At 42.9% G+C, this 24,212-nt stretch overlaps 1 protein-coding gene across 1 annotated transcript in view; it reads left to right on the forward strand.

Annotated features, from left to right (window-relative positions):
- Positions 1-24,212, forward strand: part of tusc3 (tumor suppressor candidate 3) — a 141,729-nt gene that overhangs the window by 55,675 nt on the left and 61,842 nt on the right. Inside the window, exons 5-6 of the mRNA XM_017686208.2 lie at positions 5,093-5,233; positions 10,780-10,869. Coding sequence (XP_017541697.1) covers positions 5,093-5,233; positions 10,780-10,869 — 231 coding nt within the window. The remainder of the gene's footprint in view (positions 1-5,092; positions 5,234-10,779; positions 10,870-24,212) is intronic.

Genomic DNA, 24,212 nt, shown 5'->3' on the forward strand with positions numbered 1-24,212 from the left:
TCCAATCAGCAATCATGTTTCCTGGAAATCAACCAATTATGGTGATTGGACAGAAAAGCAGTTGGAGCTCCATCTGTACAGGAACTCTGTACGGAAAGTCCCTGTTAAACTGATGCAGTACGTTAGCGTATGTTCTAAACTTTGAGAGAACCCAGCAGAAATGATTTGAATATCTGGCACTTGGCGAGTAAATATTCTGATTCAAATATAATGTATGCAAATATATGCAAAATATATACAAGCTTCAAAAATCAGTGTTTAATCTAGAACCGTTAATAATCTTCATGTTATTTGCCATTAGTTTAACACTAACATACTACTAGAATCCCATAGGGGAGCTAGCAGAAGTTGTTATTATCGGAGGGTTTTTTACCCTCATTTTTGGGCTGAATTATGACTTTTATGTCCCAGACTGAAGACCTGGCTCTGATGGTCGTGATCCACCACTGATCACTGGACATGACTAGTCTAGGAAGCGACAATTCAAAAGCAGCTTTCAACATGAAGACTGTTGTAGCTCGATTCTGTTAACAAATCATTCAGGCCGACTGAAAAACAGATGAAGGTGAAGCATCACTTCACTGTGTTTTGCTTCTGAAGATTGCTAATGAGATATAAATACAGTAAATATACAGTAAACATGTATCCCTACTTCTGGACGCTTAATGTTGGTCACTAGACTCACTGGCTTGGTGACCCGAGTGATCAGTGCATTTATTTATGTCCGTCTACACCTGGATGCAATGCGATCTTGGATGAAACAAAAAGATTAAAGGACAAGAAACACAATCATCGGTTATCATCATCAGCCCTGGAGTTCCATGTAAGTGCTTCTCTACATACAGTGCAGTTTCCATCACTGTTCCACTGGCGCCACAGTCCACCTCTGTCCAACCGCAGTCTGCTGAAGCGGCTCTCCGGCCGTCCCACAGGCTGAATTCTGGGTAATGCCGTCTGTTTTTACCCCCGGTTAATCTGATCAGGTGTGGAGGGGAGGCAGACGCTTCCGATGGGGCAGGAAACATTAGAAACTGCGGCAGAGCTAAACTGCGTTTACTGAGGACCCAGAGACCCGACACGTCTGCAGAACTGACAGCATGTATAAATATGCTGAGCTGCCACTTTATCAGAGACCCCAACCTTGTTTCTGCTTACTGGCCTCTTTATTAGAAACACCTGCCTTGTGCTTGTGCTAGCTGGCCACTTTATTAGAAACACCTACCTTGTGCTTGTGTTAACTGGCCACTTTATTAGAAACACCTACCTTGTGCTTGTTAACTGGCCACTTTATTAGAAACACCTACCTTGTGCTTGTGTTTACTGGCCACTTTATTATTATCTTGTTTGTGAACAGGAAAAAAAAACATTCTATAATACTCAGAATGTGGGAGAACATTCTAGAACAATGTAAAGGGATGAGGTTGTTGTAGAACAGCACGAATGAACAACATTCTAGAACAGTATGAATAAAGAACGTTCTCAAGAGGTGTTTATTTATTTTAAATATTTATTTAAGTAATTTATTTATTTATGAATTTATATATTTAAGTCCAGACTCCCTCCCTCTACTGAAAACGAGAGGAGAAGAAGAGAGGAGGAAGAGAAAGAGAGGAAAGAAGGAGAATGAGAGAGTGTGTGCTTAAAGATGAGGAGGATGACGAGGGAAAGATGAAGTATAGAGTGAGTGAAAGAAAGTGAGAAAAGGCTCAGAGAGGAGAGGAGATAAAGAAAGAGAGAGAGAGAGAATGAAAATGAAAATGGAAAGAGAGAGAGGAAGGTGAAAAAGGAGAGAGCCCTTGGACTCCGAACTGTTTAGGCCGCTGTCTGTGGAGCTGTATCGTACAGTGTGAAACGCAGGCCGCTGTCCAGGGTGCTGAACAGCAGAGCGCAGGCATATGTAGCTGTCCATGGTGCTGAATACCAGCAGCGTTGGTCTATATATGCGGCGGTCCACGGTACTGAACACCAGCTGTACAGACCTGTGTGGCTGTCCATGGTACTGAACACCAGCAGCGATGGCCTGTGGAGCTGTCCATGGCACCGAATGCAATCAGCGCTGGCGTACGGAAGCGGCTGTCCATGGTGCTGAACGCTAGCAGTGATTAGGCCTGTGGATCTATCCACGGTGCTGAATGTCAGCGGCGTTGATCTGTGGAGCTGTCCCTGGTGCTGAAGGCCTGTGCAGCTGTCTATGGTGCTGAATGACAGTGGCGCTGATCTGTGGAGCTGTCCGTGGTGCTGAAACCCGCAGTGCTTGTCCTTATGAAACTATTATTGTTGATAGGGGCCCTTTTGGAGTATGTTACCTTGAGGCAACATTGTGAGACAATGGGAAGAAATGACAGTGCCGTTTTCCCTGATAAGGTTAGACGTGGCTTGTGACTGGCTAAATCCATTCCACTGTGTTGCTTCTAGGCAACAAACCTATTTCTGCAAGTTCTTATAACAAAAAAAAAAGTATATATACTGAAGTTTTTAAAAGTGCCCCATAAGAGAGCGTATGACCAGGTTCATGCTTTATATTGACTTACTCAAACTTTTCTCTTAGTTTTGAACCTCATTATTCTTTTTAAATATGGGTAGTGTTATTGTAAAGTGAGGAAAATGAGTTTGTTGCTCTGAGGCAACATCATGTATTACAGGGTTAGACCAGTGTGATTTTTAGGTGTCTGATGCTGAATCAGCCAGTGTGGGGTTTAGGTAGCTGACTGTGTCTGCGGCTTTGAGTGGCTGTCAGCCATGTTCAGCCAATATTGCACTGAGGTTATAAGAGTTAAATCCATAATTATCAACTCAGTATGAAAAAAAGTAAACATTACAACGCAAATGAACACAGATATTGTATCTGATTGCCATGATTCCCACTGCTTTATGTGGTCAGAGTAAAACCAGGACTGGAGTTTCCGATAACGGATTGGAGGGCTCATGCACGCAACATATAATTTCAAAAAATAAAAGAAAAGAAAACGTAAGATAGAAGTAAATTCCCTGGTTTCATGATAAATCGGTGAGTGGTTCCAGCCTGAACTCAGACCACTGAGCAACGTAGTAGCCAGTGGTTCTGATGTTGTTTTTACTCTCATGCTTTTCCGGATACTGTGTATTTATTATATTTATTATTTTTAAAATAAAAAGCAGTTATAATAACGTCGTAGCTGCCCAGTGTTTGGACCACAGCATGGTGGCTGGCTCTCCACTCCTCTTTTCCCTGTAGAGCGTGTCTGTGCTTCGGGATGACTGTGGTCTTTATTACCACTGGATTATAGTAATTAGTACAATCGGGTGTAATTGGCCTGTAATTGTACTGCGCTGGCTGTATGTGGTGCTGGCGTAAATGGATGTAATGAGAAAATGAATCTGAACTCTGTGAACTCTGCAGAAGCAGCGAGTGGAGTGGAGTGGAGCGCTGTGCTGTGCTGTGCTGCGCTGCGCTTCACTCCGGATTGCAGAATATTCGTTTTTTTTTTTTTTTTTTTATGAATTCTAACAGGACTGAGACACGCGAGGCGTTTGAAAGAGCTTTTAAGTAAAGTGTTTTGGTAAATAACTGTTGGTTTAGCTCAGTTTTCTCACACAAAGCTGCCTCTCAGAGTAGTTTAATGCAAACTTCTAAGACTGAAGTTTGGAGGTTGTCTCGTTTGTAAGCATCCCTAACCACATTCATAACATGTTATAATGCAATCATAGGGCATCATAGACGTGGCTAGAAATATGTATAAAAATGCATTACATGTTATAAACGTGCTTATTATACGTTATGAATAGTTAACATAATGTGTTAAGTAGTGTTAATAAGAAATTATAAGTGCTCATAAGCTGTATTAGTCCGCTCTCAGTAAAGTGAAGCATACTGGACTAAAGCCTCCTCCAGGTGTTAGGCTGAGGCTTCAAGTTGAAGTGTTTACTGAAGGATTTACTGAAACACAAACACAATAAAGCTCATTACAGGCTTCAGATGTCAGAGTTTAAACTAGAGCTGCCGTCAGTGTTTCTCCCAATGTGGGGAAGTCAATGTTCACCACTGTTAATGTGCACCACCGTTAGCCTGGCACTGACTTAACACTGCATATCCAATAGAACGGCAGCAGAAATCAGCACTACTGTACTGTAGTGTAGTGTAGGGTTACAGAGTGAAGGGTTCTAGTGTTTAATGTTAGAAACAGTGAGGGAACAAATTACAATGACAGCGCTCGACTATCTCACCTCTCCCTCTCCAGACCTTCACTCCACAGCGACTTCACGCTCATTGTGATTTCAGATGGGGTTCAGGGGAGGGGCTGATGGGTACTTGGTTTGCTGTGATGTAATGTAGTCTAACATTTAAAGTGAGGCGCTGGGTAAGAAAAGCTCAGTGTAGCAGTGATTCTAGGCTGGACGGCCTGTTTGGAGCCTCTGAATATTCAGGACTGAAGCCCCGAAATGCAGCCCTTGTATTTGTCTTTACACTCGCCAAGCTGGGACTGACTTTTTTGGCACTGGCAGTATAACATGTTATTAGCACAGCTTATAATGCATTATATTAACGATTCATAATGTATAATAAACATGGCTATAAAGTGTAATTCAGTGCAATTCGATTTTATAAATATTTCTAACCATGCTTTATGAATGCATTATAACATGTTATAAATGTGGTTATAGAGCCTTACAAATGTGACATTCATAGAACGGGTTACCGAACATTTCCTGCGCGTTTCTTTGAAAAGAATGCAAGTTGTAATGATGGCAGATGTGGAGACAGTAAATCAGAAAACACTGAAAAATTATATTTAGTTGTTGTTATTTTGTGTAAACATTGCTGTTTACCCTTTCTGACAGTGGCAAATATTTAATGTCCCCAGGGGCTGTTTTGACGGGTCATTAAATAAATGAAAGCTGGTCTCCTTTCTGAAGGCGTCTGCTGATATTTAACATTTAAAAACTATAGGAAGCAAGATTTTGTCTGGGTGGATTAGCATTACAAAGCATTCTAATGTTTATTTCAGTTCACAAACACAGAAAAACTAATGCATGTTACCATAGCAACCCAGCAGTGCCTAAGCAACATGTACAACAATATCTTAAAGCATCTTTCTCTTTACTCTGTTCCCAGATTCGGGTATTCCGTCCCCCCAACTACTCCGGGACCATCGCACTGGCCCTGCTGGTGTCCCTGGTGGGGGGTCTTCTCTATCTGCGCCGAAACAACCTGGAGTTCATCTACAACAAAACAGGCTGGGCCATGGCTGCTCTGGTAAGAGGGCTGTGCACTACGTTTCCCACAATGCCTCTGGTTTTGTCTGCTGTGCCATAGCTCATGTGCGGACCTTTTTCTTTAGATTAGTACCAGAGCTAACGTGGCTAACAAACACTAGAACTCAGTAGTCACCCAAATAGCCCAAATCCTTTCTTTTAAAAGCACACGATCAAAACTTCCTTCAAAACACGTCCAGGTCTTCATTAATATCACTACAGCTGTGTCAGACAACACCAGGACTGGTACTCACAAAGCAGGACAGACCTTGGGTCAGGTTCCACGGTGTTTACGATGATTGTCATCACAAATACTGATTCTAGTTCAGCTCTCATGACGTGGTTGGTGGTGTGTTAGTATGTGTTGTGCTGGTGCGAGTGGATCAGGCAGTGTTTAAACAGTGTGTCCACTCACTGTCCACTCTATTAGACACTGCAACCTCGTCAGTCCACCTCGTAGATGTAAAGTCAGAGACGACAGCTCATCTGCTGCTGCATGGTTTGTGTTGGTCATCCTCAGTGCCCACAGGACGCTGCCCACAGGACGCTGCCCACAGGACGCTGCTGGCTGGTTATTTTTGGTTGGTGGACTATTCTCAGTCCAGCAGTGACACTGAGGTGTTTAAAAACTCCAGCAGCACTGCTGTGTCTGATCCACTCAGACCAGCACAACACACACTAACACACCACCACGTCAGTGTTAGTGCAGTGCTGAGAATGATCCACCACCCAAATAGTACCTGCTCTGTGAGGGTCCATGGGGGTCCTGACCACTGAAGAACAGGGTAACAGAGTATCAGAGAAACAGATGGACTACAGTCTGTAACTGTAGAACTACAGAGTGCAGCTATACAGTAAGTGGAGCTGATAAGATGGACAGTGAGCATAGAAATGAGGAGGTGGTCATGTAAATGTGTTCATGCTTGTGACATCACAAAAACAGTCCATACTAAATCTGAATAGGATGTTTTCATTTCTACAGGCTCTTTCCGTCTGACTACGTTCAGCTGTTGCGTCCCATCTCGATTCATTCCTACTGACACTGTCATTGTATATAACTGATGTTTATGTGTTTTGATCCCGGAGGCGGCCCAATGGGTTTATTAGCTGTTTGGCTATGCATGAGTGAACTGGGCGCTGAGACTGGACAGTGCGATATGGCAGGAAATGATTCCCCTGATCCTCAGCGCTATTTTTAAATATTATGACTATAGTCTGACCATGAATATTGTCATGGCATTAGAGCGTTGAGTAGAACCGTAGAGGCTATTAGTTGGAGTTAATGTTGGAAAGGTCAGCGCCGTGTCCAAGTGAATTTCAATTAGACTGGACTGCATTCAGTGTGTTCATGCCAGCAAAAAATACCCTCGAGGAATTTAAAGTCAAGACTGTCCAATGTTAGATTTAAACTGACCTGTCCATGCTCCACCCACTTTCGCAGCTACTGTTGTCAGGTTGGACAAGCTTTAAAGAAAGTTGGTAGAAAGTTTGTAGAACGGACTCGGTTTATATCACAATACCTACATTTAGAGTCGGTTATTCATTCAGCCTAATGAGAAACTGTAGAACAGACTCAGTTTATATCACAATACCTACATTTAGAGTCGGTTATTCATTCAGCCTAATGAGAAACTGTAGAACAGACTCGGTTTATATCACAATACCTACATTTAGAGTCGGTTATTCATTCAGCCTAATGAGAAACTGTAGAACAGACTCGGTTTATATCACAATACCTACATTTAGAGTCGGTTATTCATTCAGTCTAACGAGAAACTGTAGAACAGACTCGGATTATATCACAATACCTACATTTAGAGTCGGTTATTCATTCAGCCTAACGAGAAACTGTAGAACAGACTCGGTTTATATCACAATACCTACATTTAGAGTCGGTTATTCATTCAGCCTAATGAGAAACTGTAGAACAGACTCGGTTTATATCACAATACCTACATTTAGAGTCGGTTATTCATTCAGCCTAATGAGAAACTGTAGAACAGACTCGGTTTATATCACAATACCTACATTTAGAGACGGTTATTCATTCAGCCTAATGAGAAACTGTAGAACGGACTCGGTTTATATCACAATACCTACATTTAGAGCCGGTTATTCATTCAGTCTAACGAGAAACTGTAGAACAGACTCGGTTTATATCACAATACCTACATTTAGAGTCGGTTATTCATTCAGCCTAATGAGAAACAGTAGAACAGACTCGGTTTATATCACAATACCTACATTTAGAGTCGGTTATTCATTCAGTCTAACGAGAAACTGTAGAACAGACTCGGTTTATATCACAATACCTACATTTAGAGTCGGTTATTTGTTCAGCTCAGCACTCTTGGAAGAGAATACTATATCCTAATTCGGTTACCTCTGTCAGGCATCCGTCTTGGCTAGCTGGGGAGGACCATCCAGCCCATCCAGAGAGAGTTATGCTCTCTCCCTACCCCAGGTTATGGATGGCTGTGGCATCACTGGGGTGCAAAGTCAGGATTAAGAGATCCACCAGTGGTGAGGCTGGCGCTGTCACGTTTGTAGGTGCAGCATGAATAGGTCAAGCAAGAAGTTTGGCTTTAATCTGGTGTCCTTAAAAGCAGCCCAGCCCACATATCACCCTCTGGAGAATCCGTGCTGTTGAGTGGCAGGTCATGTGCAGCAGCGTCGGTACATTGAAGGCGGAGGGTTTGGAACGGTTTGCTGATTTTACTGGTGCAGGATCAGCAGCGCTGTAGCTGTGAGCTATCAATATTTATTCAGAGAAGATGCAGGAGCGGAGGTGCCTGACCTTCTGCACTGTGCTAGATGAAGTTTATTCGCTGTATTGATTACAGACCGAGTCTCAGCCAAGGCGTCTTCTGCCTGCAAGGATCTGGTCGATCAATCTCTCTTCTCTATAAATATATATGTATAAATAAAATACACCGACGATCAGCCTAACATTCTGACCACCTCCTCGTTTCTACGCTCGCTGTCCACTTTATCAGCTCCACTTACTGTATAGCTGCCCTTTGTAGTTCTACAGTTACAGACTGTAGTCCATCTGTTTCTCTGATGCTCTGTTACCCTGTTCTTCAGTGGTCAGGACCTGTGGGCAGCGTCCTGTGACCACTGATGAAGGACTAGAGGATGACCAACACAAACTGTGCAGCAGCAGATGAGTTGTCGCCTCTGACTTTACATCTACAAGGTGGACCGACAAGGTAGGAGTGTCAGAGTGGACAGTGAGTGGACACATTGCTTAAAAACTCCAGCAGCTCTGCTGTGTCTGATCCACTCAGACCAGCGCAACACACACTAACACACCACCACCACGTCAGTGCTATATAGTAAATGGAGCTGATCAAGTGGACAGTGAGTGTAGAAACAAGGAGGTGGTCATAATGTTATGCCTGACCGGTGTATGTGCGTTGTATAAACTTTAAGATTCAGCATTTTTATATAACCGTCCATTTGGCCTATTGATTTAGCTCACATTGAAGGTTTAAGGAGTTCTTTAGCTTGGGTTGCTCTGTTAATGAGGCAGCCAATCAGAACAGAGGTCATTTACGCATAGCGGTCTTAAAGGCACAGTAACAAAATCAGCCAGTTAAAGAGAGATTGGAAAGGGCTTATGTAGAAATGAATTATGGCTGTTTTTGGTTTTGCTGACATCAGTGTACTTGATTTGTGTCTTTATTATTTACTGAAATAAATAATAAATGCTAAATCAGCGTCACATCAGTTCGCAGTCCCAGCGATTGTGGCCTAATAGTTCAGATTGTACTTCATCAGTGCACAGCAGTTGTTTCCAAAATGCCTCTCGCTGCACAGTAAACCTTCCCACAGGTTCCTTGCGGTCACGTGGGGGTTTTGCTTTGCCTTTCTGTCTGAGACTTCCAGATTTTGCTTTGACTTCCACAGGTAACTAAAAAAGTTGAATCAACCTCAGAACCAAATGACTGGAAACTTCTCTTCCCAAAACCACTTTGTACCTCCGAAATGATCCCATTCTTAAAGTTCTTAACGGTAACTTTGGGCTGTTTCTATTCACCTTGGAATGTTCACGCAGTGTAAAGCACAGCTGGCAGCTACAAGCTGAGTAGAGTCTGGCTGCTGACATGAACTCTCAGCCCCAGTGATGTCCCATGCACGTGCACTCTCTGTCACGGTGGCAGAAGCAGCCCAACAGCACGGCAACATTTGGCTGGTGCTTCTTCGCAACATCATCGACACAGATAGAGAGCTACATCATTGAATGTCCTTCCCTCTTATTCTCCAGGGTATGTTTTGGTTTGCCCATCTGAATTTTTGTGGCCAAATCAGAAGGCAAATTATTCAGTAGCTGCATGAAATAAAGTACGTTTTTATTGTATTTATTTATTTATTTTTGTAAAAGTTCCCCTCAGATTAACAGAACATGTGTTTTATGATCTCCACATGTCACTATCTGCTTACAATTTTTGCTGAAAGCCAAAAGCTCTTTGGGTTATTTTCTAAAAGTCATGTTTCCAGAGCAGATCACTGAAGAGACGCCGTCTGTTTATAGTTTAGAGCCCAGATTTGGGGGAAAAACGGGTCGACTTTCAGTAGTAAAACAAAGTTAAGCTTCTTTTATTATAAGGGTTTAAAATGACATCACCGTCTATTAGACTGGAGAGAAGAGCTACAGCCTCACACGACGCCCAGCTTCTGAATGGAGCTTATGGAATATGAACGTTATGATGAACATGACCAAGTGCGGTTTGGAACCACCGGTGGTCTTGAGAAGTTTGAGGCTACAAGTGTCTGTTGGTTCCTGGTGTTTTTCAGTGGTTGTGGCTTAATATCACAGTGTAAAGCATTCTGGCCGTTTAACAGGTCTTCTGGGATGGATTCCACACTTGATTTGTTTCCTAAAGGCCTCTAACGTCAACCACCAAGCCGATTCCCGTTGGGACGCGTGTTCGTTAAGAACGATCCATGCATTTAGGATGCATCCATGCATCCTAACGGTCCTACAAACACAGTCAGGTTGTGATAACATCCTGTTTTGGTGCCCACAGCGTCGTCTGCTTGGTGCTCTCCTCACAAAGTTATTGACGACACAGCAAAGGTAATCAGTACGTCGACTGTACATCGTCACAACCTCCTAGAATCCTTAAGTTCTATTATAATCAATATTAGTGTTTGATGTCCGGTTCTAATTGCCTTCAGCCTGGCTCTCATGAATTTCCGTAGCCTTGTTTTTTTTCTGCGAATAAACCCGACATTCATGTCTTATGGTAGGTTTTATTTTGAAAGTTTACGTATTTAGTCACCTGATTATTACTATGGCAACGTTAATAGACGTTCAGTGGAGCTCTTGTTGCCCAGCAGTTTGTGGTTCCCAGTTTTTCCCCTCATAAAACCAACAAAAACAGAGCAGCGCTGAGGCTGGCGGTGCACGTCAGGCTGAGAGTGCATGTCTGCATCCGACCCGTCTCTACAGATTGTGTAAATAGATACAGAGACAAATGTTTTGGAACGGCAGCGACAGCTCTGATGTGTCTCTTTTCCTTTTCCACCCTCGTCCTCTAGTGTGTGGTGTTTGCGATGACCTCCGGTCAGATGTGGAATCACATCCGCGGCCCTCCGTACGCCCACAAGAACCCGCAGAACGGACAGGTGGTGAGTGCCTCGCTTCTCCTTCTGTTCTCTCTGTCCGTCAATCATTCCGGCGCACCACGGCATGTGTTTTCCATCTCAACATGCGCTCTACCTGCTCTTCACATTATAGCAGCTGACTGGGCTTCCTCCAGCTGTCAGTCACTCAGACGATGTGTCACTCCATCACGACGAGCTGCTCGGGGGGCATCTGGATCGTGCGCATGCAGTACATGAATTCAGATGGGCTTCCAGTCGGTTCGAAAAGTGCCACAGCTGAATAATGGTAGATGGGTTGACACGGAGATATTTTAGCTTTTTTGCGATGTTTGAAGAAAAGAAAAGGCATCATTTACCCACATATCAATCTAGCAATGGGTAAGGGTTGTTTTAGAGGGGATGACAGTAGTTCTGTTTGTTTGTGAGCTCCATACATTCTTTTCATTTTGTTATAGAATCCATTCTCTGTTCTGCCTCCTTTCCTTACTGACTGTGTTGCATTTACTTCCATATTTAGTTCAATCTATTCCGTCTACTTGTGCAGTGTTTCCTGTGCCAGTGGCTGTATCACAATCCCAAAACACAGTAGACCCACCTCAATGCTTAACAGTTGGCAAGGCGTTCCTTTCATCAGATGCTGCTTTGTTTAATATCTCCAAATATTCCTTTAGTGATTTAGTGAGATCAAACTTCTTTTATTCACATCATCTACACACATATGTGGTTCATATGATATGTGATGTGATATGTGGTTCCTGGTGTTTTTCAGTAGTCACTGGTTGATATCACAGTGTAAAAGATTCCGATTGTTTAATCAGGTGTTCTGGGACTGATTCCACATTTGATTGTTTCCTGATGGCCTCCAACGGCAAACATCAATCAGTTCCCATTACAAACAATTAGGAATCAGTTCCCATTACAAACCATTAGGAATCAGTTCCCTCTACCTGTGCCGTGTTTCCTGTGCCAGTGGCTGTATCACAACCCCAAAACACAATAGATTCACCTCTATGCTTAACAGTTGGCAAGGCGTTCCTTTCATCAGATGCTGCTGTTTTTCTCTCCAAACATTGTTTTAATGATTGCTGTCAGTTAGTTCCACTTTTTTCACGTCATCGGTCCACAGGCCTGGTTTACAAAAAGGCCTCTGACTTAGCTAAATTTTGCTTGCTGCACAGTAAAACGGCTACACCTTCCTGCAGGTCTTTTGTGTCACATGGGGATTTTGCTTTGCCTTTCTATCTGAGAGATCCAGATCTTGCCTTTGACTTTCACAGTTCCCCTAAACTGACGTTTCTTAATGAGGTTTCTGACCGTGGAAAAACACTTCGATATCTATTCATAGCCTTTCTCTGCTTTGTAGGCACCAGTTAGCTACGTTTTCAGATTCGTCTGTTTATAGGAGCTGTAGTTGTTGGGTGTTGGCAGAAGGTTTGTCCACCTTACTGGCTTATCACGGTGTCTACAGGGAAACAAGCAACTCTGCATGTGTTTGTCTGTCACTGGGGGACTTTGAGTCTCTGCTTTTGCTTGTTGCTTTTCTTACTAAACAGTAGCAAATGAACTATGGTTATACACCAAGATCAGGCATAACATTCTGACCACCTCCTTGTTTCTACACTCATTGTCCATTTGATCAGCTCCACTTATTGCTCTGAGTGGATCAGACACAGCAGTGCAGCTGGAGTTCACCTCAGTGTCACTGCTTGATAGACAAGGTAGGAGTGTCTAATAGAGTGGACAGTGAGTGTGTAAAAAAAACTCCAGCAGCACTGCTATGTCTGATCCACTCGTACCAGCACAACACACACTAACACACCACTGCCACGTCAGTGGTATATAGTAAATGGAGCTGATAAAATGGACAGTGAGTGAATGTACCTGCTCTGTGAGGGTCCATGGGGGTCCTGACCACTGAAGAACACGGTAACAGAGTATCAGAGAAACAGATGGACTACAGTCTGTAACTGTAGAACTACAAAGACCAGCTATACAGTAAGTGGAGCTGATCAGATGGACAGTGAGTGTAGACATACACACATATTGCTATTGGCGTATAGATGTGAAGCTTGATGACGCCTCACTTTTTCTTCAGAGACTTCAAAACTTCAAAATGCACCACCAGCGGCCATAAAACACACCACAAAATGAACTTTTATTCCAAGCGAAATGGTCAGTAGGCACAACCCCATAAGTATCGACCAGCCCTTCAAGTGCCCATCAGCAGTATCGAAGTTTAACAGCGCTTGCTCTTGCCCTCACGCACAAACCTACTCATCACGCTATTCAAAGAAGTCCTGCTCTCAGTTCTTGAACCTCCTCCCAGTGGGGCTGGCGTCTCAGCAGTCCGGTCAATAAAACAATGAATCTCAATTGAATCCAGGCCTTTTAATTAATACACTATAAATAAAGGGATAAGAAGCTTTCCGAGCATAATCCCGACACCGATGATTCCCTTCCTCACTAAGCCTGCTGATGCCCTGTATTGTCCAGAGTTCTGGAGAGAATGGAATTCATGCTGATATCAGTAGGTAAAGTGCAGCAAAGTTTAACGTAGATCAGGTTGCGTTAAAATGCGTCTGTCCACTGCACAAATGTGTGCAAGGAGTCCACGGTAACACTTTCTATAAACGTCACGTTTGTAAGCATCTATTTAGTGAGCATCATTTAGAGCATCTCATAATGTATTCATGCAGCATTATAAATATTTAGAAAAATGAAGTACACTATATTACGCTTTATAGTGTTTTTATTATGCATTACGAATTGTTAATATGATGCATTATAAGTTGTGTTAATATGTTATACTATCAGAGCCAAAGAAGCCAGTCCCAGCTTGGAGAGCATGAAGTAAACACAAATACAGGGTTTATTTACATCCTGAGATTCCGAATATTTTATTTCTCAGCAGTGGTGCTGTTAGAGCTGCATCTTCAGGGCTTCAGTCCTGAATATTCAGAGGCTCCAAACAGGCCGTCCAGCCTAGAATCACTGCTACACTGAGCTTTTCTTACCCAGCGTCCCGCTTTAAATGCTACACTACATTACATCACAGCAAACCAAGTACCCATCAGCCCCTCCCCTGAACCCCCTCTGACATCACACTGAGCATGAAGTTACTGTGGAGTGCTGGATCTATTGGATATGCAGTGTTAAGTCAGTGCCAGGCTAACGGTGGTGCACATTAACAGTGGTTAACATTGACTTCCCCACATTGGGTGAAACTGATGTTGCTCTAGTTTAAACTCTGACATTTGAAGCCTGTAATGAGCTTTATTGTGTTTTAGTGTTTCAGTAAATCCTTCAGTAAACACTTCAACTTGAAGCCTCAGTCTAAACCCTGGAGGCGGCTTTAGTCCAGTAAGCTTCACTTGACTTAGTGGACAAATACAGCTTATGAGCTCTTATAATGCATTATGAACAGTACTTATAAAGCATTATGTAAACAATTCATAAAGCATAATAATCAAGGCTGTAACGTGTACTGCATTTTTATAAATATTTATAGCCATGTTTATGATGCCTTATGAATGCATTATAACATGTTATGATTGTGTGTATAGATGCTTATAAACCTGACTTATCAGTGTTACTGAGTCTACTTTTCTGTAACCAACCTCCAGCAGTGGCCATTTGATCTACATTTTAATTGAATAGTATTCAAACTTACAGACATGAAAATATTCTGTACTGTTCTCAGTAAAAATGAAAATCTGTAAGGATTAGCTTTTGTTTATTTTGTTTAGCAAAAGAAGGAATCCTTATAGGATGGTTCAGCTCATTCCCAGTTCATATACAGTTGTTTAGCACTCTACAAAATTGCCTTAGCTTGAGATGCAGTATGGGCTAAATATCAGTCCTACCACTCAGTTCTGCTCAATTCAATTCAAGTTTATCTGTGTAGGGTATTTTTAAATGGTGTGGGCACAAAGCAGCTTTATCCAAGCCTGAGATATGCAAGATATGGCACGGAAAACGCCCCAAGAGCAAGAGGAGGAAACCTGGAGAGCAACCAAGATCGTAAAAGGGGAAGCCATCCTCCTCTGGTCGACACTGGACAGCAAAACAAAAACTCAACAAGCGCAATCTGAGTGAAGAACGACTGGACGATGAGTACTCGATAGTGAAAGAAATGACCCGGTCATTGGACAGAGGTATTTAGATGAATAATTAATGATGGCAACCGACGACTAATGTTGGAGGCCTGTCGGAGAAATGGACCTGTGGAAACCAGTGACGGTGAACGACGACACGGTATGTCAGAAAATATCAAAATCATAAGATGATACACAATTAATTTTCGATTCTTTACTCTGAACTACATTGGCATATTCAGATGCTCAGGATCTACTGACTTGGACCAAAGTCAGTTGAAAAGAGATGAAAAGACATTTTGGACTGAACTGTCTTGGACTTTAGACTAATATCCTTTTGATTTCAGTGACTATAGTTTGATTGTTTAGTAAAATAAATGAATGTTCCATTTTTTTCACTAACAACACAATGGAAACACTGTTGAAGCTTGATGTTTCGGCAGTGACAGTTCCGGCAGTGACAGTTCCGGCAGTGTCTGTTCCGGCAGTGTCTGTCCCGGCAGTGTCTGTTCCGGCAGTGACTGTTCCGGCAGTGACTGTTCCGGCAGTGACTGTTCCGGCAGTGTCTGTTCCGGCAGTGTCTGTTCCGGCAGTGACTGTTCCGGCAGCGACTGTTCCGGCAGCGTCTGTTCCGGCAGCGTCTGTTCCGGCAGCGTCTGTTCCGGCAGTGACTGTTCCCGCAGTGACTGTTCTGGCAGTGACTGTTCCGGCAGTGACTATTCCGGAGGTGTCTGTGCCGGCAGTGATTGGGCAGTGACTGTTTCGGCAGTGACTGTTTCAGTAATGACTTTCGGCAGTGTCTGTTCCGGCGGTGTCTGTTTCGGCAGTGACTGGGCAGTGACTGTTTCAGTAGTGACTTTCGGCAGTGTCTGTTCCGGCGGTGTCGGTTTCGGCAGTGACTGGGCAGTGACTGTTTCAGTAGTGACTTTCGGCAGTGTCTGTTCCGGCGGTGTCGGTTTCGGCAGTGACTGGGCAGTGACTGTTTCAGTAGTGACTTTCGGCAGTGTCTGTTCCGGCAGTGTCTGTTTCAGTACCGACCGTTGGGGCAGTCACCGTTTCAGCAGTAACCATCTCAGTGGTGACCGTTTGGGCGGTGACCGTTTCGGCAGCATCTGTTTGGGCAGTGACATTTTCTGCAGTGACCTTTTTAACTAATTTTGAGCAGAACTCTAAAACACTAGCCAGTACATGACTAACAAGCACAGCTTTGAACAGCTATAAAATCACATAAAATCACCGTGTTCTTCATTAAAACGCAAGCAAGTACTTAACTGCTGAAAATGTGTTTCAGTATTGACGGTTCTCATTGGTCCACACTGATTGTCAGACTCATTTACATCAAAACACTGGGATCTGCTCACCATGTAGCCATGAGGGACAGGGATTCAGTCTCACTTCCTGCTCTAAAATGCAGGGGTGCGGCTAAAATAAGACTCCGCCTACAGACTCAAACTTTGTGTTTGAAAAAATGGAACATCGTTTTGGAAAATTTCAGGCTTTCTGTTGGTCCATTCAGCATGGGACAGTTTGGGACAGACACCTCCCAATAGAAACATAAATATATTTAGTTTATTACTGTCTCTGTTAAAGTGTTGTGTTTAAATAGACCAGAACATAATCTTTAAATATCTGAGGTTTAACCCCCCCACCCCCCAAATCAAGAAGTTGATAGACTTAGTTTTACACTTAAAATTAGACTTTATTGTCATTCAAATTTACACCGTACAGTGCACATTAGAATGAATTTACATTGCATTGGCTCAGAGTAGATCAGGGAGGGAAAAAAATAAGTATGTATATGTAAACATATGCATATCAACATGTAAATACGTTTTAAATAAGTATATATACAAGGATAATATATGAAGAATGTTTTAAGCGTAATGATTTTGATGGCGTCACACTGTGAATATGTAGAACTATGTTGCTGATACGTGTGTCATTCACTGTCTTTTATGGGAAACCAGGCACCTGGATGCATCCTATCCAAGTGGAGGGGCAGGGCTTTTGCTATGGACACACCGATGCTCAAACACCTGGGCCTTCTTCCTAAGTTGCTTTTAAGTGATGGAAGTTGCGCATGACTTTGCGATTTAGATCATGAAAAAATATCCCCTAGTGGTTGGTTAGTGTAGTGGTTAACACCTCTGTCTTCTACGCTGGAGACTGGGGTTCAATCCCCCGCCTGGGTAAGCACCCTACACTATACCAATAAGATTCCTTGGGCAAGACTCCTAATGCTGCCTTCATCTACCTGTGTAAAATCATTGAATCTGGATAAGAGTGTCTGTCAAATGTAAATGTAAAATTTCCCCTTCTTACAAACACAAGTGTGCTATGAAAGTTTAGAATCTGAAACAATTTCTCCACTCGTCTCCATGAGCTACGAGTCAGAAATGATTCCAGTAAAATCACGTCATCCCAGGCGATGGCTGCTACTCAGGCTTAGGCACCTGCCGCGAAAAAGTGGTGTGAAATGTGTGGTGTGTCTGCCTCGTCCCTGACAAAGCAGGCGCTGTTTGGCGTGCCAGAGCAAATTTGACTGGTCTTGCTTTAACACTTATACATTCCAGGCTTTTAAAGCTCTGGTAACATTTCTAATTATAAACGAAAGCCGGCGGAGGCGGCTTAGCACGCAAATGAGATCACGCTAACTGCTTGATGCTATAAATTCGTTTTTAGCCATGTTAGCACGTTTGGATGATGGATTCCTTAAACCCCAAGTCATTACGCATCGTGACAACTTGCCTCTACCCCCTACAGCCTGCTTGAGCATTGGGACCTTCATGCCTGCTCAGTGACCGTATCCTGATTTAAATTAACAAAAAAAAATTACTTTATTATGAACTCCCAGTTAGCTCTCTTCAGCTCTAGGGACTTTATTTTCTCCAACTTGTAATTACCGCTTCTTTTTTCCCAGATTCCCTTGCTTTACCGGTGTGACTGTGGTAAGTTAGAGAGTTGATGGGTCGCCGGGGAGCCGCAGGGCCATCTGCTCTCAGCCCTGCCCGTCTGAGGGAGCTTTCTCCGGGCTCTGGGAGCTGCCTCGCACCCATCTGCATCTACCTGACATTTATGTGCAGTGTATTGGAGCCAGCTGTTCTCTGGAAGTACCGGAGTGCAAGGCTGAATTTAAAGAGCTTGTAGACCAGTAGGAGATAATCAGCCAAACGCGGTGGTTTTGACCAGCTGTTTTTCGGATGATCGCCATGCGCAGTGGTCAGCATGGCAGGACTTTGAGAAGTGAGAGGAATGCAAGCTCCTTTAAAGAACTGCTTGTACTGTAGTTGCACAGTATTACACTGATTTGTTGTCATGATATTTTGGCTTTTGTGGTACTAGTATTGTGGAAGGTGCCTTTATGCAAATGAAACTCTAACTGATCACCTGGTAGATTTGAGTTTACAATGAGTTTGTATAGATTCGAGTTGGAGTTTGTATAGATTTGAGTTTACGATGAGTTTGTATAGATTTAGTCAGCCAACATTGAGTTTGTATAGATTTGGGCTGGTTACCTCAAGTTTGTATAGATTTGGGCAGGTTACATCGAGTTTGTATAGATTTGGGCTGGTTACGTCGAGTTTGTATAGATTTGGGCTGGTTACGTCGAGTTTGTATAGATTTGGGCAGGTTACGTCGAGTTTGTATAGATTTGGGCTGGTTACGTCGAGTTTGTATAGATTTGGGCTGGTTACGTCGAGTTTGTATAGATTTGGGCTCGTTACGTCGAGTTTGTATAGATTTGGGCTCGTTACGTCGAGTTTGTATAGATTTGGGCAGGTTACGTCGAGTTTGTATAGATTTGGGCTGGTTACGTCAAGTTTGTATAGATTTGGGCTGGTTACGTCAAGTTTGTATAGATTTGGGCTGGTTACGTCGAGTTTGTATAGATTTGGGCTGGTTACGTCGAGTTTGTATAGATTTGGGCAGGTTACGTCGAGTTTGTATAGATTTGGGCTGGTTACCTCGAGTTTGTATAGATTTGGGCAGGTTACGTCGAGTTTGTATAGATTTGGGCAGGTTACGTCGAGTTTGTATAGATTTGGGCAGGTTACGTCGAGTTTGTATAGATTTGGGCTGGTTACGTCGAGTTTGTATAGATTTGGGCTGGTTACGTCGAGTTTGTATAGATTTGGGCTCGTTACGTCGAGTTTGTATAGATTTGGGCAGGTTACGTCGAGTTTGTATGCATTTGGGCTGGTAACGTTGAGTTTGTATAGATTTGGCCTGGTTACGTTGAGTTTATATAAATTTAAGTTTTTATTAATTTTATATAGATTCAAGTTTAGAGTTTGTGCCAATTCTAGTTTACATTCAGTTTGTATAGATTGCCAGAGAAGCTTAGAATTAGAAATAGTACATGGACCATAACATAAGGGTCTCAGAATTCCTACATTGCATTAATATTGATCACGCTGGTTTTATAGCTTGCACTTTTGGATTTTCACATTGGGGAGAAAAATAGCTTTGAAAGTACACTAAATGTGCAAAGAGCTAGGAGAGCCTTTCTCTGCACACGTGTCTTCCTTGGAGAGTAAAGTGAGCTCACTTCACATCCATTAGGTCTGAAAGTGCCGAAAATAAAACAAGACAGAAATCAAGAGGGCAGAAAACAAACGAGCGCGGAGCTGCACAGAATGACAATTAAGAGCGAAGCGCACAGACTAATGCGCTATAAATTGTTACAAAGGCTCGTTCTGCATCTTACACTGTTTGGGATGGAACGGACAGCGATGATTCATCTGCTGGTTGGGGGGTGTGGCTTGGCCAGTAAAACAGGCCAGTCGAGACTTGTTAGTTCTCCCTCACCACTTTATATTGCTATAACTCAGGAGGGTTGCCATGTTCTTTTTATTTTTTTCAAATCATCCAGCTCGTGCCAAACTGATTTCGGGAAGCAAGAAGCCTGTATGAATTATTCAGCCATGGACATTGATCTCAGTGTCATAAACAAAGCGGCTAACAATACCACAGTTCCCCTGCTGGAGGTTCCCAACACCAGCCAGTCTCACGGTTCAGCCAGAATGACTTCTTTGCATGTGCAAATTAAATCACGGCATTATTCACTAAGGAAATAGTTTTCAGAGTGGAAGAAAAGTGGAAAAAGTTTCAAGATTTGGTGTTATTTAGACAGCTGCATCTATTAGAGTAGTTAAAAAATACCTTTCGGCAGTTGTGGAAGTACTCCCTAAGAGCATGAGCAGGAACCCTGAGTCAAAAGGAAAGAACTCTTTAAAAGCATGAGGAAGAATCACCATGGGGAACCAAGATCCAGAATGAGAGACACCTTCAGAGCATAAGGAAGGACCTCTGAGAAGAACCAAGGTAAAACAGGAGAAACTCTCTAAGAGCATGAGGAAGAAACACTGGGAAACCAAGACTCAATACGGGAAACTCCCTAAAAGCATGAAGTAGAACCACTGAGAGAAAGCAAAACTACAAAGAACTCCTTAAGAGCATGAAGAAGAAACCAAGACTAGAAGAAGTAATTCCTCAAGTGTATAAGCACAAACCACTGAGAGGAATCAAGACTCAAAATGAGAAACCCCTTTAAGAGCATAAAGAAGAACCATTGAGAGGAACCAAGGCTTAAAATGAGAAACCCCTTAAGAGCATTAAGAAGAACCAGTGAGAGGAAACAAGACTCAAAATGAGGAACTAGTTAAAAGCGTGAAGAAGAACCATTGAGAAGAACCAAAACTAAGAAGGAAAACTCCCTAAGAGCATGAAGAACCATTAAGACGGAAACCAAGACTTCGAAGGAACCAAGACAAAAGATTGAAAGAGGTTCCCAAAAGTATGTGGAAGAACCACTGAGAGGAACTACAACTAAGAAGGAAAACCCCTTAAGAGCATGAAGAAGAACCACTAAGAAGAACCAAGACTCAACATGAGAAACCCTTTAAGAGCCTAAAGGAAGAACCACTGAGAGGAACCAAGATTCAAAATGAGAAACCCTTTTAAGAGCACAAAGAAGAACCATTGAGAGGAACCAAGACATAAACGGAGAAAAAACTTAGATAATGAGGTAGAGGCACTCTGAGGAACCAAAACTCAAAATGAAAAACCCTTTAAGAACATGACGAAGAACCACTGAGAGGAACCAAGACTCAAAATCAGAAACTCCTTAAGAGCCTGAGGAAAAACCTTTGAGAGGAACCAAGACACCAAACAAGAAACCCTTTAACAACATGAGAAAGAATGGATTTTTTGAGAAGAACCAACTCCATAACAGCATGAGGAAGCAACAGGAACCAAGGCCCAAAAGGAAAAACTCTAAGACCATGAGGAAGGACCACTGAAAGGAGCCAAGACTCCGAGGAAAAACACAAAGAAAGGAGAAACATGAAGAGAATCATGAATGTCAAGAAGGGTGTGACGGTCGGCTACTCTTTAAAATCGATTGATGCAATCTGATCTTACACCTTGTGTCCAACCCTAAAGCTAGATATCATAGACATTAAAGACATTAGCAACAGAACTGCACTCAGATCAGAGGAACTAAGAGAACATTTGCAAATCAGGGTATATAGCGTTACAAGCCAGTTGGCCAAACAGGAACAAACACAAACAAAACACTCTCTACTTGAAGGAATATTTCAGTGGTCCATCAGTGAAAAGCTGAGATGCTGTCAGCTCATCAAATAAGAAGCTTTCCTGGCCCAGGTTTGATTCGTCCACACCGTTATTTGCTTTTTACGCAGCCAAAAATATTTGCGGACCAGTGATGCGAGGTTACAGTCGCTATCAGAAGTTGCTGAAGCTGTCAGGACAGTTTTAATATGACAGCAACAAGGGTTTCTGAATATCAACCTGCTCTGAAATGTGCAGTAGGTGCACTCGCTGTCGAACATTTTGGGGCACTGCACCATAATATTAATACAAAACAATCATGTTTTGCTTTGTCGGTTTGCAATAACTTGCATACCAAAGACTAAGAAAGTTGCACATATACACCAGTCAGGCATAACATCATGACCACCTCCTCGTTTCTACGCTCACTGTCCATCTTATCAGCTCCACTTACTGTATAGCTGCACTCTGTAGTTCTACAGTTACAGACTGTAGTCCATCTGTTTCTCTGATACTCTGTTACCCTGTTCTTCAGTGGTCAGGACCCCCATGGACCCTCACAGAGCAGGTACTATTTGGGTGGTGGATCATTCTCAGCACTGCAGTGACACTGACGTGGTGGTGGTGGTGTGTTGGTCTGAGTGGATCAGACACAGCAATGGACTATAGCAACCACCTGGGATATCATAGCAAAAGCTTAGCAACAGCTTATTAACCACCTAGGATGCCACAGCAGTAGCCTGGCGACACTTTAGCAACCACTTGGAATGGCATAGTAATGGCCTAACACCACCTTTGTAACCACCTGGGTTAGCACAGCACTGTCCTGGAAACAGCCCGGCAAGCCATCTGGGATACAATAGCAATAGCCTGAAAACACTTGGAAACAACCTGGGATACCATTGTAACGCATTTGCAACCACCTGGGATAGCATAGCAACGGCCTAGCAACACCTTAACGACCACCTGGAATCTTAGAAACCACCAAGCAGCGCCCTAACAACAAGCTGGAATACCATAGCAACTGCTTGGAATTACTGTGTTACTGCCTGGAATAAACCAAATTACGATATCATTGTTCTGCAACTTTTGAAATTTCACCTCCGCATTTAACCCATCTGTGAAGTGAAACACCACATACACTCTAGTGAGCACACACACACACTAGGGGGCAGTGAGCACACTTGCCTGGAGCGTTGGGCAGAACCAATCCGCAACGCCAGGGGAGCTGTTGGGGGTTAGGTGTCTTGCTCAAGGACACCTCGGTCATGTCCTGTCGGCTCTGGGTATCGAACCGGCGACCTTCCGGTCACAAGGCTGGATACCTAACCTCCAGCCCACGACTGCCCCCAATATGTTGTTATATTGTTATGCATCATGTCATGTTGCGAATACTAACAAGTTGCTCATAAATACTCAAATACTACTTTGTACATGTGTTGTTTAGCGTTTGTGTGATTATAAAGTCCCAGTGCAGCCCTCAAACAAAGTGTAACCATTTCTGTCACTTTCAAATGAAACACTTGAGCGTTTCTTATTGTTATAGAACATTTGAGATAAGAAGCTGTGAGAATAGCTTTAGTACGGCAGCCGTAAAGGTTTGCTCTTAATACAAATAAGCATGTCCGTTTGCAATAATTTGCATTTCTAAAGCGTGGCCAGTTTTGTTGAACCCTCTATTGCACGATGTTGCCTCAGGGCAACAAACTCATGTTCCTCACTTTACCACAACATTATACATATTTAAAGACAGTCATAGAGTTAACAATAAAGGGTTTGAGTAAGTCAATACAAAGCATGTACTTGGTCATACTCTCTCTTAGTGGGCACTTCTAAACCTCTTTTTAAACATTCATTATATACTTTTTTGTTATGAGAACTTAAAATATGTTTGTTGCCTAGAAACAATGGATTTAGCCAGTCACAAGCCAGGACTCAGCTTCAGGGAGCACGGCTCTATGTCATTTCTTCCCATAGTCTCACAATGTTGCCTCAAGGCAACATAATCCAAATGGACTCCTATTAATAATAATAATTCATTAAGGACCATTTTATGCAAGAATGTGGAGATTTTAAATTACCCTCACAGTGCGTGCAGTAGAGGGTTAAAGGAAAACACTGCCAGATGTGTAAATAAATGTACAGAGCTTTGGTCAGAAACCGCCGCAAGTGGTCAGCGAATTTGTGGTGCCGTAGCAAAAATAGCAACACTACTGATGAAATGCACAACAGGGATATTTCCTCTGTCAGTGATCTGAGAGGTAATTGTAGGCCAGTCACAGCGATGTTTGATTCTTGATTGAGGCCTTAAGGAGTTTAGAGGGTTTGCTGAAAATCAAGCCTCACGGTGCAGAATGCTTTTTGAGGGTGTTTCTGTGTCTCAGAGTTTGTTTTCTGATTGCTCTCGACGCAAGCCCGGCATCTCAGGCTGTTATTAGTCGGAAGAACCGGCCGAGCTCCCCTCAGCGTGGGCCGTGAACGTATTTTTCTTCCCCCTTTATTTACCGAGGAATAATATTATTCTTGGCTAAAGGGCCTCGCCACCAAAAATAGTCCCGCACGTCGAAGTGCGGGGCGTCGCTGAGAGAGATTTCGCGGTCATCATTTATGGTTGTGCATTCGAGTGTGAAATTGAAAAAAGAAAAAGAGAGAGAGAGGGAGAGAGAGAGAGAGAAAAGGAGGAGGCGGAAAAAAAAAACA

The sequence above is a fragment of the Pygocentrus nattereri genome, chromosome 22 (assembly GCF_015220715.1).
Source record: "Pygocentrus nattereri isolate fPygNat1 chromosome 22, fPygNat1.pri, whole genome shotgun sequence".
Classification (NCBI taxonomy): domain Eukaryota; kingdom Metazoa; phylum Chordata; class Actinopteri; order Characiformes; family Serrasalmidae; genus Pygocentrus; species Pygocentrus nattereri.